We start from the raw sequence: 16,704 nt of genomic DNA on the forward strand, positions 1-16,704 counted from the left end.
CCAAGACCACCACCTGCAAGCTGACAGATTGCTAATGAAATGAGCCCTCAAAAAGGTAACAGCCTTACAATTCAAGTCTCTGACAGAGGCAGCTGCAGATCTCGCAGCAATTAAAAAACCGGACCCCAAAACAATGAGCTAATCTCCCGTAATTGTCACAAAGCCAGGGCTGCTATTCTTATAATTAAATCAAAAGTTTTCCTTATACATTTGTATGAAGTTTAACAATAAATGTTATAACTTAATGCATTTGGACGCACACTGCTGTCAAAAATAGTGGCGCTTAACAAAAGAGCTCCCTTACAGGGCTACACAGGCAGCAGCTAGGATGCTGTAAAAAGAGTTGACATCTCTTCCTGAATTTACAAAAAGAGCTTCTGCGGAATTTCTGAAGGCCCATCCACCAACAAACCCACACTGACTTTCCAGATGCTACAGTCTGTTGCTCCCCAGGGAAGATGAGACGAGACAATGCTAGGCATCTTTCCAATTGGTTTTTCTGGACAGTGACATAGCAGTACCACTGTCTCAAAGACAGGTCTTGATCTACTCTTAAAGCCAGAAACAGAGTGTACATAAAGATTTGGTGTGGATATATTAACGTAATGCAAGGAAAATAAAACCCCACCACTTACCTCCACTTCATAAACTCAAATACAGGCAAGACTAGTTTAAATACTGATTATAAAAAGCGCTTTGACATACATTCACAAATTTTGGAGGCAAAAACTCCAAACCACAAAAGGTCTATTCATGTATTAAAAAGCAGCATTATGCAGCTTATTATCAGAATGTCATCTTTGCCCTGACCTCCCCATCCCCAGATGCTGAGATAGCAACACTTAAGCAAGGAGATAATTTCTTGTCAGTTAATTTGATCTATATTAAACAGTCCAGATTAAACTTTAACCACAGACAAACCAGAAATTACAGATTCAAATACACAAAGACTTCCTGAACTTTGGAGCTATTTAGTTTTACTCTCCCTCTCCTTGTACTTAAGCATTTCTTTCCACAAAGAACTATATTATCTGAAAAGATAGTGACTTTTTAAACCTTATTACCATTGTCGATTTTCTGAGCTGTTCTTGGATCAAAGTTCAAGTATTTTTGTAAATCTGGGGTCCAATTTCTTGTGTCATTTTCACTGTATCGTCCTTTCCAACGTAAGTGACTCCAGGGATTTTTCAGCTGAAGAAACCGAAGTCCCTAAAGAAATAAAATTGCTGGATTCATCCTCTGAAGGTAATATTTACCTTTATATTAACATAGAACATGGACAAACTGCTCAAGAAAATACAGCATCATTAAGCTTTCTGGAATTTCCCAATAGAGCTCAAGACAAAATAAGCTATAGCAGCCATTAGAGAAAAAAAAAAATCAGCAGCTAACCATTGCAGACAGTTTTCAAACAGGCATCTGAAAACATTGATACCTTATATTCCCTTATATCCAAGACTGCATATGCATGGGTTGGAACTAAACCCCATTTTTCTCCTTCCTCTTCAGACATCACCCCTGTTGCTGTTGTGATAAGGACATCTCCCTTGTGAAATCTGTTCAAAGAGAGGTGAAAAATAGTTTTTAATTTAAAATTAACTTTTAAAAAAGCTAAAATAAATTAAAATAGCTTTTAATTTAAAATCTTGCAAGTTTCAAACTAACATTTGCCAGATACTGCAATAACATGTTTTTACATTGTTAGTGTGACCCTGCTTTATAAAAACTGGAATACATTTTTTGCCAGCAGAAACCACTACTGAAAAAGCTTGAGAAAGTGAAACTATTTTCTTTCAGTATTTAAGTATAGGCTTTAAATGAAAAATGTATTTTCATACAATGTCATTATTTCATATTTTTATAAATAAAAATCATCATTTATCAACCTGAAGTTCAATCTGTGTCACTTTTTAAAGACACTCTTCCCATGTCTGAAGATCAGTATTGCACAGTTTTGAAAGACTTCTGCTGCTCCTCCAGGAGATTTACTATTGGGGTATAATAACCAAAGTCTTGTGATATGATTAGAAATACTATACTATATCCGCTTGCTAAGGACAGCAAATCAATGCCAAAGATCCAAAGAACTCTGTGGGAACACAGAACGCAAGTTCTTCTACTTTTTAAACACTTTCAGGTTGTATACTGGTTCCAAGCTGCTCTTCTCTGACTCTATATTCTATTTTCTTCATCAAGATGGCTACTACTCTTTTTCTTCATATGAAAAGAAGAAAAATCACCTCAAATAAAATTCCACAATATTTCACTCTTCTGTTCTATCAATCAGAACCACCAGTACCTCAAATCTTCTTCCAGAAAGCAATATGGAGGCCTTATAAAGCACAATTTGCAGCAGTACCAAAATGCTATTAAGGGTCTGTGGCGACTGTACTGTTTTCAGAGTGGTAACACAGCTACTAAACAGCAAGCATTTTAAGTACTTAGGAAATTAAAAACTTCTACCTCTGATGAAGTATTCTGAAAGTACTATCTTGATTGAAAGCTTGATTGTCAGAGTGCATAGCAATCCTTTCAGGTATCCAACCAGTCAGTGCATGGAGATCAATATTCTGAAACACAAACATCCAAAAGAAATCAGAGCAGATGATCCATCTATAAGCGTATGAAGTCTGTACACAGGTTATAAAAATGCCTTGAAAGAAATCAAGTATACGCAAGTTACAACATAGCTCTATACATTAAAGGCTCAAGATTAAGACTATATTAAACAAACAAAATCTTATTTGATGAGGTTAGGACAAAAGCTGGAAAGTTGAACTAAGTGAACTAATGAAAAACCGTAATTTCAGATCAATGGAAGAAGCATAAGAGAATGATCTATTGTGCTCAATTCTATGATGTGTTTTATTTAACTGGTTCAGAGACCTTTTAAAGCACAGTCTCAGAAACCATCTGCAACTTTGCTATTATACCTGCATTTGAAATAATTTAAGTTTTACTTCTAAGGCTCAGGGTTGGGTTGGGTTACCTTTTTGGTAAAGCTGACACTGACACGTATTTCCATAAAAAGCCACTTTAATCTTCCCATTTTATCTCCCTGAAATATTGATTATTCCCTTTTCTTTTGCTTTGTACTCCTCAAAGCAAAAGCAGAAATATAAATGCTTAAAGTGTTAATAACCAGCACTGGTGAGTAGGAACCTGAAGAATTACAAGTACACCACAGCCTGATTATACAAGGAAGCTACATAATACAGTCGAAAAAGGGCATGAAGGATGGAGATTAAATGTCACAAGTTAAGCTGTTCTTCCAGATAACAAGTTATAGGACAACAATGAGAATAATAAGATTATTAACAATAAGATTCTGTCCCTCAAAATAAGCAGCCTAACACTGACATAAGCATAAAAATGTATGACAAGTTTACCCCTTATACAAAGCCACATTTGCCTCCATTATCATTTAACGATTACCTAGTATATCCTCCAAGAACATAATTACTAACACATCAACTAGAATGTGGACAGTACCATGAAATAAAAATATAGTGTTAAATTTTTAAGCAATTTTAAATTAAAATCAGAAATTCTTCCTAAGTGACAGATGAAGATTATGTGGGCTGCCCACTTCAGTAACCTGTCCTTTGAAAGAATAGTTTGCGTGTCATTTTAGCTGCAGCACAATGACTGCTTCTTTAGTAATCACATTATAGGAACCCAATACATATTTCTGTAAAGGAGTGTAAATCTGCTAAACAAACTTGCACAGATCAAAGTACTTGCTCCCTCTACATACACGTACTAAATGACTAGCCTGTTACTTTTCTAACCAGCTGCCCCATCTATTGAATGACAGTTAGAAACCAAAATCGGCAATATTGAAATGGGCAAAAAATAATTACTTCACCCAACACAGTCATCTAGATTATATAAATACATGTCCTTCCCAACCATAACCACCAAACAGTACAGCTAAGCATATCTGTGAAATAAAGAAACAGAAAAAAACCCAAGAAAACATCAAACCAAATACTTGCCTCCCCGAGCAATTTACTTTGATTTCACTAAAAGGAAAATTATTTGACCCAAGATTGCCTAAGAGGAATTTTTTGCTTCTTAGAAATAACTGAGTACTTACAGAATTTGATCCAGGAAAATCATATCCTCCCATGACCTTCATGTAAGCCTTTTCTATTAATGATACCCATAATTCATTCTTATTGTTAGAATAAGAGCAGAGAAGTTCTCCACTATGATCAACAGGTAACTGGTCATCTATGATTACCTGTGGGAAATAAATGAAAAATCATCATAATGCCAATAAAGTATTTTGGAAGTATTTTAAAAAATAAGCCCAAACTTTCATAAATATATAGCTTTTCAGACACAACCAGCCCCGACCATCATTCTCGCATATGGACATCTCTAACAATCCTGCAGTGGTTTGCTCAAGTGAACAAGAAATTCTGTTGCAGGTCTATAGGTGACCTGTGATAACATGCCTTGCTTTCTTCTATGTAAAATGGGGATGATGACAGTACTCTCTTGTAAAGTATCTAATACCTATTGTGAAAGGTAGCCACAGAAATATTCAGTGTAATTATTAGAATAAAAGACTTCCCAAACTATTTACCTTTCTAGGTACACCATTGATATGAAGCTTTACCATGTATTTGCCACATGGATTATATTCTGGTTCTCCTTTCTTATTCTGAGGGTAAATTATACTGTTAAAGAGAGAAAAAAAAGAAAAAAAAAGAAATTATGACATAAATACCTTGGCTCCACACGCACTGATAACAGAAATGGGATTAACACAGTCTATTTCTAGATTTTACACTGAACATACATACGGAAGACCAACTTCAATTCAGCAAATATGATGAAGATGTTTAAACAGGTATTACTTTTCAGGCCTTGCTCTTGCTGCAGTTCTCTGCTTAATATAGCCATAAAGAGAATATAAATAACCTAACTGTTTCCCAATCAGAAGCAAGGCAAACAAATTTATCTTACTATTAAACAAATGCTATTTATGTATCTGTAGTATAAATACGGTATTTGCCTGAATGACAAGTCAAACATTTGAAGAAGGAGAATTCAGCACAGAACTCACTGCTCTCAAAAAAGAACAAGTTCAGTTCTAATGAGTATAGCTTAAACCGAAAAAAAAAACAGAAACAGTCTTTACACACTGGTTTGGCAACAGGCTCTTGGCAGTGGCAAACCCCATGCCAAATTTATCACAGGATGCCTGTCAAGTGGAAGTGAGACAGCGCTGTTAACATTAATTCTACAGTGAGATGCTATGCCTGTTGCACAGCAGCTGGCATAGCAAAATAGGAAAATTTGCATCATATAAAGTATTATAAAGTAAAATTTCTATTAAAACCCAAACAAAACCTTCCAAACTATTTAAAACTCCTCCAAACACATCCAAAGTTAAACTCCAGTGTCTGCATACATATCTGTATAAAGTTGGCCTCCCTCTCAGAAGTGCTGAAGCCACAAGTCCCAAGGAGATGAAAGTGAAAAAAGTGCTGTTTTTTGCTGTGTCCAACTGCAACTGTCATACATATTGCAGAAGCTTGGCAGTTATTAAGTCTGAAAAGATCTTAGAAAGCAACAGCTACTTACCTTGTGATCAATTTTTTGTTGTATCTTCTTTCATATGCTGCACTGATAGCTAGTGATGCCACGAAAGAGCAATCTGACACTATTGTCTATAAAGAAAAGAAAGCCAGTGAGGACATTTACTAATAACTTAGATACTGAAAAACAAATTGGATGTATTTCCCCTTCAAAAGGGAAAGATTTCAACCAAGGGAAACAACGTTTCTCCTGAAAAGACAGGAAATGTATGCTTGCTCAACATGAGGCCCCTACAGAACAAACCATTGAGAATTATTAATGAGAATCGGAGACAAGTGCAGATACTTCAGCATTCACTCACACTTCCTCCCCCTTACCCAAAACAAACCGCATAATATAAGCCACATCCAATGGCATATTCTACTGTTGATTCCAGTGTAGCTTGGGCCACCTGCAACTCCACACTCAGCAAGATGTTCACATGATTCTCGATAGGTCACCCTGCTTCCTGTCTAACCAAAACTAAAAAACTGTGTTCATTATTGTTTCCATGCAGTAAATTAAGTGAACAATTTGCTGCAGAGTAACCTTACCTTTCTTCCTAACCACTATTTTTGGAAAATAGGATTTTCTGCTGGAATTCAGATTTCAATTTTCACTGTGTGCTAACACAGCTGTTTATTCTCATGGCTAGAAAATGCATGGAATCTTAAGTGATACTATTTTTTTAATCTCATGAGCACCATGGAAAGCACTCTAACATTTGGGGATACTTTTTTGAACAAGAAGGTCCCCTGCAATACACTGCTAGCAGCACACTTTTCTCTTTAGGAACAATTTACCTGCTTTATGCTGAAACTTGATACAGTATAAATCATCGTAGGGTTATTTGTTATATCATCTGGTCGCACCCACTTAGCAAACATTGCTTTCTGTTTGGGGGATAACGGTAACTTCCCACATTTATCACTAGATTTAAGAGGAAAAAGAGTAGAAATAAGTCAGTAGTAGAAATAAATCGGTAGCAGTTTAGAAAAGCTTTTCATGTTATGCCTAGTCTAATATATACATCTGATGGATGGTACAAAATATGTGCAGAATAATTACACAGTTTTACACACTGAGCTGTAAAACAATTTCAAAGAACACTACTGCTAAGTTTGTGATTTTTACAGAGAAAAAGCAAAAAATATTAAAACCATGAAAAGCAACCCAAGAACTTCCTTCATACAGGACCAAACAGAATTGGATTCCACAAAGCCATCTACAACAGCAGAAACTCAAATTCTTCACTTTATTTCAGTATGATAAACTACTAATAAAAAGTTTCTTTAGTTCTAAATATCAAGGCTTATCTGTTTGACAAGCCATTATGGGAAAAAAAATCCAAATTAAACTAACCCAAACCCCAAAACCAACCCCCAGTGTTTTTGTATATTATAGCTATGTAATCTTAACATATTATTATTGATCATGAATGAAGGTCTAACAGTTACACATCACTCTTCCTCAGAACAGTCCTTTTATAGGGGAATTTTCTATCACTTTCATTTTACAAGTAACTGAGAGGGAGGGAGCTAAACTCATTAGGAAGCAGCAGAATCAGGAAACTGACCCAAGTTGGCAGTCCAGCCTAATATTCTAAAAGCCAAATAAAATATTGTCCTTCTGGGCTTGAAGATACAACTGCAAAAACAGTGCACAACTGGATCAGCTTAGGTTGAAATTTTACAATCAGACTAGAAGAAGGAAGTGGTAGTATTTAAATATCTCTCCCTGAATTATGCTTAAAAGCCTATTCAAACAATTTTAAACTCTGGAAAACAAAACATAGAAACAGCAAATATGGGAAAGCTTTGGAAATAAAAACAAAAGTAACATTCAGTAATTGAATCACACTTACGAAAATGGCATAGGGAAGGCAAAACGTTCCCTCAGATCAACACTCATGAAAGGTACATATTCGATGCCATTAATTTTTGAAGTCTTCCTGTAAGTCAAAGGAAAAAAGAAGTTACAAACATGTCTATGGTCTTTCAAACACCAAGTTCCAGAAGGCATCAAACTTAGTTTTTGAAAACAAACAAGACACAGTGCTTGTGAAAATATCTGTTGAAAATGAAACCACCACTATATTTATTTGGGTTTGAAACGTGCAGTACTTGATGACTCAGCACTATTCCTGCACATACATACCTGCAGACAAGTCTCCATGCCAGGATAAAAATGATTATTAGCCACAAACCTCTTGCTACTTTTAGAAGTCGCATTTAAAACTACATTTGCCTAAATGGAATTTCTCAAGTCACTTAGGCCTCTCATTAAAGAGAGTCTTAGAGTAAGTTGACAGCAATTAATAATTAGCAACACCAGATTTGGGGCAATTATTTTGGAATCCTTTGTCAAACAACAACAAAAATACTGCATATGTGTATTAATACTTTTTTTACTAAAATGCACAGAACACCTTCTAAAATACGAGGATCACATTTAAACATGAATGTAATTTCAGTTTCAAACAAGGAGTTAACTGAAAAGAGCTATGCAAAATATTTTCAAATCAAATCACAGAATCACAGAATGGTTTGGGCTGGAAAGGATCATCCAGTTCCAACCCCCTCCCACAAAAGCCACTAATTACATCACCAAAAATAATACATCAATTTATTAATGTGTAGATAATACCAAAAATGAGGTAAGAGGTGGTTTTCCAACCCTCTGCTTACAACTTCGTGCTTCAGCTGTGTCAATCTGCTGTGTAAGATGCACAAAGGATGTGAGCACAAATGATGAAATTGGGAAAAACTTGTCTTCAACTTACCTCAGGACTTCAATCTCCTCTGCAGTGTATCTCTGACCCTGAGGTTCACTAGCCTGCACTGCTCTGATTGTCTGTGGTTTATCATTTAAAGAAAAATCAGGTCCCAGTGGAAAGAATGTTCTGACTGGATGATTTGGTTTAGCTGCAGTTGACTTCTTCTGAGATGACTTTGACACGGATTCCTTCAGTGCCTCTGCTCTAAAGCAAATAAAAATTGTTTACAATGACAGAAAAGTAGTTATGGTTCTATAATTGATTTGCTCAGTTCATGTTCCCACATATGTTAAATGGAACGAACAAATGCCAAGTTGACCTCCACCACTTCTCTAAGAAAAGAAATCGATTTCTGATGCCAGTACTACTGTATGTTCCAGAATAAATTAAAATATAGCCTTTCCAACTCATATATAAACTACTTGTGACAGAACTCACTAGATTTTTGTTGCTGTCATGGTTACCTCAGCACCACACAGCCGCTCGCTCCCCCCACCCACTTCTCCCCTTGCCACAGGCGGGGTGGGGAGGAGAATCAAAAGAATGAAAAACCCTGGGCTGAGATAAGAACAGTTTAATAACCGAACTACGGTATAACACTACTAATAGTGATAATAAGGGAAATAACAAGGGGTAAGAATATAAAACCAAAAGGGAAAATGCAAAAAAGAACAATAAACTCAAGTGATGCACAATACAATTGCTCACCACCCGCTGATTGATGCCCAGCCCAACCGGAGCAGCGATTCATCTGTTCCGGGTAACTCCCCCCAGTTTCTATACTGGGCATGACATGCTGTGACATGGAATACGCCTTTGGCTAGTTTGGGTCAAGTGTCCTGCCTCTGCTTCCTCCTGGCTTCCTGTGCCCCTGCTCACTGGCAGAGCATGAGAGACTGAAAATTCCTTGATCATGGTAATTGCTACTGAGCAACAACTAAAACATCGGTGTGTTACCAGCGTTAGTCTCAGACTAGTGCCAAAACATAGCACTGCACCAGCTACCAGGGAAGAATATTAACTCTATTGCAGCCAAAACCAGGACAGCAGCCTTTAAATTATGTTCATAGGAGAACTGGAGTAGGTGTTCTGAGCTTCCAGATAATGAACAAGGCCACTGAAACACAGGGAGAGAAAACCGATTTGTGTCCCCTCATACCTTCAGGATTTAATTTGTCTAACAGCTACAAAAGCAGAAAAAAAACCCACTAGCATTCTCACAAGCATTTCAATGGTTTGAAGGCTGTGTATTCAGAAGTTATGTTTTTGAATGAACTTATGCTCATGTAATTTGTTTCAGATATAGACTCCACTATATCTACACCATAATTAGATTGCTACCCTTATGAAGGGACATTGACACCCTATCTGTTTCTCTGTGTTTCAGACACAGAATGTGAAACACATCTCTGTGTTTCAGCATTTTTATAAAAGTCAATAATTGTAGTAGAGTACTCCAATTTCTATCTCTGAATACTGAAGTAGTGCATTGGTACCAACAAATACACAGTCCTTTCCTTATTCCGAATGCCCCAATATTCCCAGAGGACTGGCACAAGAGCTGCTGTAGTCAGTGGCATAGCAGCTGGCAGCTACCTTCAAGGAGATCTCTACAGGAGCAAACTCTACTCAGAATCCATACTTTGCAGTACAGAATAGACACGCTAGATTGAGAATCCAACTCATAGAGCGCATTCAGACCTGACGGCAAGTATGTTCACTAACATTAGCAGTACTCACCTATCCAGTGCTTGTCGAGCCAGCTGTTTCAGTTTGGACTGGAGCCCTGCTTCTGAAGTTTCAGTAGCCTTAAATACAAAATAAAAGAAAAATCTACATATCCAAAAAAAACAGCAGGTTTTATAAGCTCAGTTTGTAAAATTCCACACATAGAGGTTGCAGCAAAGAGCAACTAGTTATTTTTTTCAATTCTCTTTTGAGATGAGTAAATGTGGTTTGGGTTTTTTTTATATCTTAGCATAAAAAGCATCCTAAGTGAGCAAATGTAATTTTGCTCTTCTAAGTAAGCGTTTCTAGAACATAAATGGTATTTAAAATTCTTCAGCATGGGAAACAGTGTACACAACAACAATTCTCCACACGAATTAACTATATTAAAACATTATGAGCAGAAAGAAGACAAAAACAAATGTTACCTGTACTACTGAGCTTAAATGTGTTCCAATCCTTTTCCCAAATTAGTCAAAAATAATCATGGTAACTTAGGAAAAAAAAAAAATCTGAACATTTACTTTCAAATAAACAATTTTACTTTAAAATACAAACAAACAAGACAGGTGTGCAAGAACATGATTTTTAACCTGCAAGCAAAGGCATAAAATAGTCTATGAGAAGGCACTAAAATAGGTATCAAGAGTCCTAACTTCTCAGTTTGGAGGTCAGCTATGACAGCTTATGCTTGTTTTCCTTACAGATGAAGTATGGCTTCTGCAGCTAAAGAATCTGCAAAAGGCACAGCATGAGGTGTGCCTTCTCCCCTAACATCCATAAACAGGTTTCAAGTTCTAGACTTGCACCTTTACAGATTCTCCTGAGTCAGCTAGGTCAACTGAGGAAACAAAAGGCAGGCTAGTTTCACATCAAGAAACAAAACTAGAAACACCCTTTATAAGCAAATGTTTTCATTTGCTATTATATTACACTCCAGAGTTCCTGGTTAGAAAAGACTTTGAAAGATGTATGAAGATAAGCAGGAACACCAGCGCACTTATCTAGGAGTCAGCCATAGAAGAGGAGGAATGGCTGCTCTTCAAGTACTTCAAGAGTAAGGAAGAACTAAATCTCTCCACCTGAATATACTGAGGAGAAAGACAGAAGTAAAGCTTCAAGATAGCAGAGCTCCTCCAGTCTTCTTTCATCTTGGGAAGAAGAAGGTGGTACTTTTTGACCACCCTGAGGGACAAAGCCTACAGTCATCTCAGCAAATTCACATGCTATTCAAGATTAAAAGAAACTTCACCAGTATCTCTACTTAATGAAATATGTGGTAAAGGCAGTTGTTAATATGAGATAATTTCAGACTAACTTCAGTGTATGTAAGTAATATTTGCAGGCACTGACACAAGAGAAGGAGGAACACGGCAGAGGAAAAACCGTATGCTGCTGCAGTGTTATCTAATAGACTGAAAATGCTCTGCTCCAGCAGCTCAAGCGGAAAAAACTAGAGCAGTTCTAGTCTTCATCCAGTTACACTGTATCACCAAGGTATTTCAGCCTACATAATAAGAGTTTACAGAATTCAGGAAGAAGATTTTACTCTAACATGTAACAAATGTAACACTCCCCTCCCAACAACCCACATATATTTACATTATAAAAAGGGAAAAGAAGAGAAAAACAGACTTGGTGGAGTTACATTATGATGGTGAGCCTCTTCCTGTAATGAGTTATTTAAGGCAACTGGACTTATGGGAAAAAAGCAGTACCTGTAATTACATTCTTCATCATTTACATAATAGCCAATTGATCCTTACCATTAATTTCAGTGTGAATTAAATTCACATGTAACAGCTTTAATGTCGAGCACTGAGTAATCAAGTGGTACTTTTACCAGTTTTGGCATCAGGAGTCTGTTATTTTCTCAGAAACTGTTACACACAAAAATTGCCCTTAAATTGCTTCCTTTAACGTAGTCAGAAAGCAATACAGCTGACGCATCAGCCAGACAGCTTCCGTTTTAACTGGTTTGATTTCTAGTTTAGTGTTGCATCTGCTCCAGAACAAAAATTAACATGAGAACATTACAGAATACTTCTAGGTTTTAGTATAATCCATTTCAGGAAAAACACATAAATCTCAAGTCCCCATAAATTTACAATGTTGAATAGCAACACAGTACAAATCCTAGAAGAAACACTTAAAAAAAAACCCAACAAAACCAACAAAAAAATAACCCCAAAACAAACCAAAAAAACCCAAACAGTGGAAGAAGTGAAAAAAACCCCACCAAAAACCAAAAAACGAAAAACCAACAAACCAATTAAAAAATTACGTTTTAGAAATACAGGTACTCCATTTTTAAGCCAGCCTTTAAGGGCCAGTCACTTGCGTAAGTGGAAGAATTTCTTACCATCACATAATTCCACCAAGTTAATCTGTAGCTTAACATACTGTTTTCAAACAGAGTTCCACTGCTTCTGTGTACAACTCTACAGCTTCTTCTGCATTGCCTTTATCATCTTCATCAAAAGCCTGTGTAACTAGGAAGTGAGCACGCTCCAAGTCCAACTGTTGTTTTGACTTCAGAGGGTCTGTGTTCTGTGACTGAACTAAATGAAAAAGAAAGTATTTAGCTTTCTGCAGCAGCAGATATATAAAAACAGCTACTGGTACTGAAACACTGGCAGTTCTAATCAGATGGGCAGTATCTATTTCCTGGCTGGAAAGCAAATCTTTCTTAGCTTTGCTAAAAACATCTTTGCAAGGACAAGAAACCACCACCACTACCACCCCCTGAAGCAGAGATACACTCTCAGGGTATTTCACAAGGCAATGTAAATAAAACCTCTTTCATACTATATTAAGGACAAGGATGTTTAATTATGCAAAATAGAATCACAGAATGGTTTGGGTTGGAAAGGACCTTAAGATCATCTAGTTTCAACCCCTAAAATATTGCATTGTTTGTGAAAATACGTCACCTATTGTAACATACAAGCTCCTCAGGTAATTTATTAATAATTAATTCAGGTAATTAAAGATAATTTAATAACCTGAAGGAGATTTCTGCTCTCAGGCATTTTGAGGACCTGACTGGACCTGACCAACCTGGTCCGAAAATCAAAGTCTCCAGTGCTTTGAGTAGGAGACTGATCTACAGACTTCACAAGGCCCCTTTCTGGTCAAGTTCTATGCTTCTAACTGAGAATTGCAGGTGTACAAAATTATGAGATTTTAGTCTAACCATAAACACCAAAACTGGATCAAACAAGGAAACCCTTATGACAGCAAAGGGCTCTTTGCCCTCTCAAAGTTAGTAATTCTACGTGAATACCAGAACCCACTTGCTTCAAATGAATCATGCAGCTGAGGCTTAGACATGAGTTTTGATTTGTTCCTTAACATTTTTATTGCTATACTGAATTACTTTTTCAGGTTTGCTCTGCAGTTGTGGTTCCTAAGAATATTTAAAAGGAAAGGATACCCACATGCTTAGGAAGTAAATCCCCATTTCTGACATATCAGAATTCAAAGCACTGATGTGCTCGTTTTATTTGTCGTCCTTCACAAAAGGCAAGGAAATCAGAATAATGAAAACCAGCACACATCACTGACACATATTTCACAGCACTGAAAGGCTTTCTACTCGATGAATTTATGCATAAGTTTCGTTAGAAAGGTCCTTACCCACCTGCTGAATGGAGAGCTTGAACTCTTTCCAAGTACTCATTTATTTTTTCTTGGATATTTTCCAAGTTGGACCCTGCCATCCCGGCATAAATCAAGGCTTGTGCAGCTTCCTGCAAGGAAAAGAATTTGAGACAAAGTTAATGTTTGCTGCCTAGAAAATTACTTCCCATAAACAGAGGACCTACAGGAGCCATAAATTGGGTGAAAGCAAGCTCCTGCATCTGCAGTAGGTTCAATGGCTGCAGGGAAATTCGGCTGGAAATAACAAATTTCAAGTTACAAATGAGATTACATTCAAGATCTCACACATGGGACAAGCTGTAATATCATAAAAAAAAAATAAAAATAAACCAAACTTTGGAGGTTCTGTAAGGCCAGATCTTACATCTGCCTATACAGGAATGCATGGAATTAAGAGATTTTAAGTAAAATCAGCATGTTTCAAACATGCACTGAAATCAGTTCAGTAAAGCTCACAAGCCACAAGCTGCCCCTTAATTTTAAAGCTACAGACTTGAGGTTATGGGTGACAAAAACATACACCAAACACTCGAAGAAAGCCTGCTTTCAGGACATTGCATAGGTCTCCATCTCAGAAGCACAGTATATTATCTGCATGAAGGCTTTTTCAGACTGTACAAATCTATTAAGAAAAAAGGCCTTTGGCTGCATAAGCTGTCTATCCTTTCACTAAACTTATGAAAAACATACAAGGCTTGTTGGGGTTGCGATAAACAGAACCGGCACAGTGTCAGAAGCATAAAGATGAGTGTCACTCATAAAGATGAGGATAAAAACTCTATTCTGTCCTCATTACTCGCATGGAAAAATCTGCTTTTGTGGCAGCGCTCATCTTCCCAGCAGCAGTAGAGGAGGTGCTCATGTAGCAGGCTGAGTATGTAGGAAGGAGATCAGTAACTAGAGAGCTGTTCCACAAAGATGGGGCTTGGAGAGGCTGCTCTGCATAGGTCAAGCACACAGCCATGGCCAGAAGATTTCTCTTGTGTGCTTTACGGCCATGATTTCTGTCAAGCTTAGCAGTTTGCTCCAATACACATCTGCCTAGTTTAGCCAAGCTAACGGAGCCAAGTTAACGGAGAAGTTATTTTGGCAGGATAACGGAATTTGTGGAATGATTACTGTAACAACAATTAAACATAGGTTTCAAAGAAATTCCTTCTCACAGGTGAGATGGGCTCCAGGATATGGAACGTTAGTGTAATTTTGCAAAACATAAATCCAACAAAATGAGACCACTTGCACAGGTAAAGAAGGCATAATGGTTGCAGAGAAGATACTAAATACCAGGAGTAAGTGTATAGGTACTGAGCAAGACACTGAATCAACATCAACACACCCTGGATTCTACAGGAATCAGAGGAAGCTGCATTAAAATAATAAAGTGGGATCTCTAACATAAAGGATATGCGCATGTGGTTTGAAACGTGTCACTGGTAGCTTGCAACCTGAAGCTAGCTTACCACTGAACATCTTGTATCTCACCATGTATGTCTCTTATTTGATGATGCGACAGTCGCTCCCAGCTGCATGCTCAAGAGCTGCAGCATGCACTTCTGTGCCACCCTTACGTAGTTCTCCAGAACGCGCAGCGCTTACCCCTCCAGCATAAAACTGGACAGCCTGGCAGAGGTAGGGCGAGGCCAGGAATGAAGGTGGAGCGGGAGAGGCGTTTTCAGCTGGCTTAAGCAGCAGCGTCCCAAAAAGGACCTGCGTCTCCACCAGCGGCACAAGTGCCCGCACCCGCTTCTCACGCACAGCCCGTAGGAGCAGGCAGCAGCGCCCGGGCAGTCCTTGCTCCCAGCCGGTACCACAACGCAGGGTAAACGCGTTTCGCAACCCGCCCTGAAGGACGCCGCTCCTCCGGAGACAAACTTCCGACGCGCAAGCCCGGCCTTCCGGTCTCTGCTCGGCTGAAACCGCCCCGCCTTGCCCCAGGCCGAGCCGCGCTCCCGTTCCCGGGACACCCCCCCCCGCCGGGGGCTGGGAAGCGGTCGGGGCAGCGCTAACCCAGCGCACCGCTCCCCACCGGCAGGACGGGGCCGGGCCACCCCTACCTCCCCCAGCCCTCGGGTGGCTCGGCCGCGGGGAGGGAGCGCAAACCTGCCGGTAGGCCAAGAACCTCCAGGCAGCGAAAAGGACACCGGCGCCCTGAAGGAACCGGCTGCGGCCGACGCGCCCTCCGTTCCCCCCGTACCTTATAGTAGAAGACTGCTTCCTGGTAGCGGCCGCTGTGGTCCCGCTGCACCGCCAGCTGCGCGAACTTCACCGCGTCCAGCTCGTGCGCAGAAGCATCCATGGCCGGCTCCCTCCCGGTACCGCCGGCAGCGAGCCCCAAAGCCAACCCCGCGACACCGGCACCGGCCCCCGCCTCCTTGACCCCGCCGCAGCCGCCGGCTCCGCCCCCATCCCGCCCGCCCGCTCCCCTGGGCACGCCCACCTGCCCCGGCGGAGGCTGCCCCGGTGCCCGCGGCTCCGGAGGCGCAGGGCGGAAAGGGGAGCGCGCATGCGCCCGGGGCGTGGCCGTGCTGTGGGGTTTTAAGGTGTAGGGGCTTGGGGGAGTGAGGGCGCAAGGAGGTGAAGCGGGGGAATGGGGCGGTGGGAGGCAAGAGCATGGAGAGGGTAAAGAGCAGTGGGAGCGACACGGGGACACGGGTCGGTGGGAGAGAGACAAGGGCATGGGGTGGTGGGAGCGAGGAGCGGGGCACAGGGCAGCAGGAGCGAGGCAAGGGCAAAGGGCGGCGGGAGTGAGGTGAGGGTACGGGGTGGCAGGAGCAAGGAGAGGGCAGAGTGGTGGGAGTGGGGCGGCACAGGGTGGGGGGGATCAGGTGGGGGCACAGGGCAATGGGGGTGAGGGGACGGCACGGGGCAGTGGAAGTGATGCAAGGGCAAAGGGCAGGAGTGAGGTGAGGGCACGGAGTGGTAGGAGACGAGGGCACAGGGTGGTG

At 39.9% G+C, this 16,704-nt stretch overlaps 1 protein-coding gene across 4 annotated transcripts in view; it reads right to left on the minus strand.

The window, feature by feature from the left end:
* CAPN7 (calpain 7) overlaps positions 1 to 16,141 on the minus strand; it is a 29,874-nt gene extending 13,733 nt beyond the window's left edge. The window contains exons 1-13 of one of the 4 annotated variants that reach the window (XR_010609752.1): positions 15,954 to 16,140; positions 13,740 to 13,848; positions 12,500 to 12,657; positions 10,109 to 10,176; positions 8,375 to 8,572; positions 7,457 to 7,543; positions 6,396 to 6,522; positions 5,599 to 5,684; positions 4,595 to 4,688; positions 4,100 to 4,246; positions 2,464 to 2,570; positions 1,436 to 1,556; positions 1,065 to 1,209 (exon numbers count right to left, since the gene is read on the minus strand). Coding sequence is in view for 3 of the 4 variants with exons in the window: in XM_065665475.1 (XP_065521547.1) it covers positions 1,065 to 1,209; positions 1,436 to 1,556; positions 2,464 to 2,570; positions 4,100 to 4,246; positions 4,595 to 4,688; positions 5,599 to 5,684; positions 6,396 to 6,522; positions 7,457 to 7,543; positions 8,375 to 8,572; positions 10,109 to 10,176; positions 12,500 to 12,657; positions 13,740 to 13,848; positions 15,954 to 16,055 (1,549 nt within the window). In the remaining variant the exon portion in view is untranslated. Of the gene's footprint in view, positions 1 to 1,064; positions 1,210 to 1,435; positions 1,557 to 2,463; positions 2,571 to 4,099; positions 4,247 to 4,594; positions 4,689 to 5,598; positions 5,685 to 6,395; positions 6,523 to 7,456; positions 7,544 to 8,374; positions 8,573 to 10,108; positions 10,177 to 12,458; positions 12,658 to 13,739; positions 13,849 to 15,953 lie in introns of those variants that run through there. The other 3 variants (XM_065665475.1, XM_065665473.1, XM_065665474.1) reach the window with 3 other exon arrangements.
* Between the last annotated feature and the right edge of the window lie 563 nt (positions 16,142 to 16,704).

The sequence above is a fragment of the Lathamus discolor genome, chromosome 2, assembly GCF_037157495.1.
Source record: "Lathamus discolor isolate bLatDis1 chromosome 2, bLatDis1.hap1, whole genome shotgun sequence".
NCBI classification, from domain to species: domain Eukaryota; kingdom Metazoa; phylum Chordata; class Aves; order Psittaciformes; family Psittacidae; genus Lathamus; species Lathamus discolor.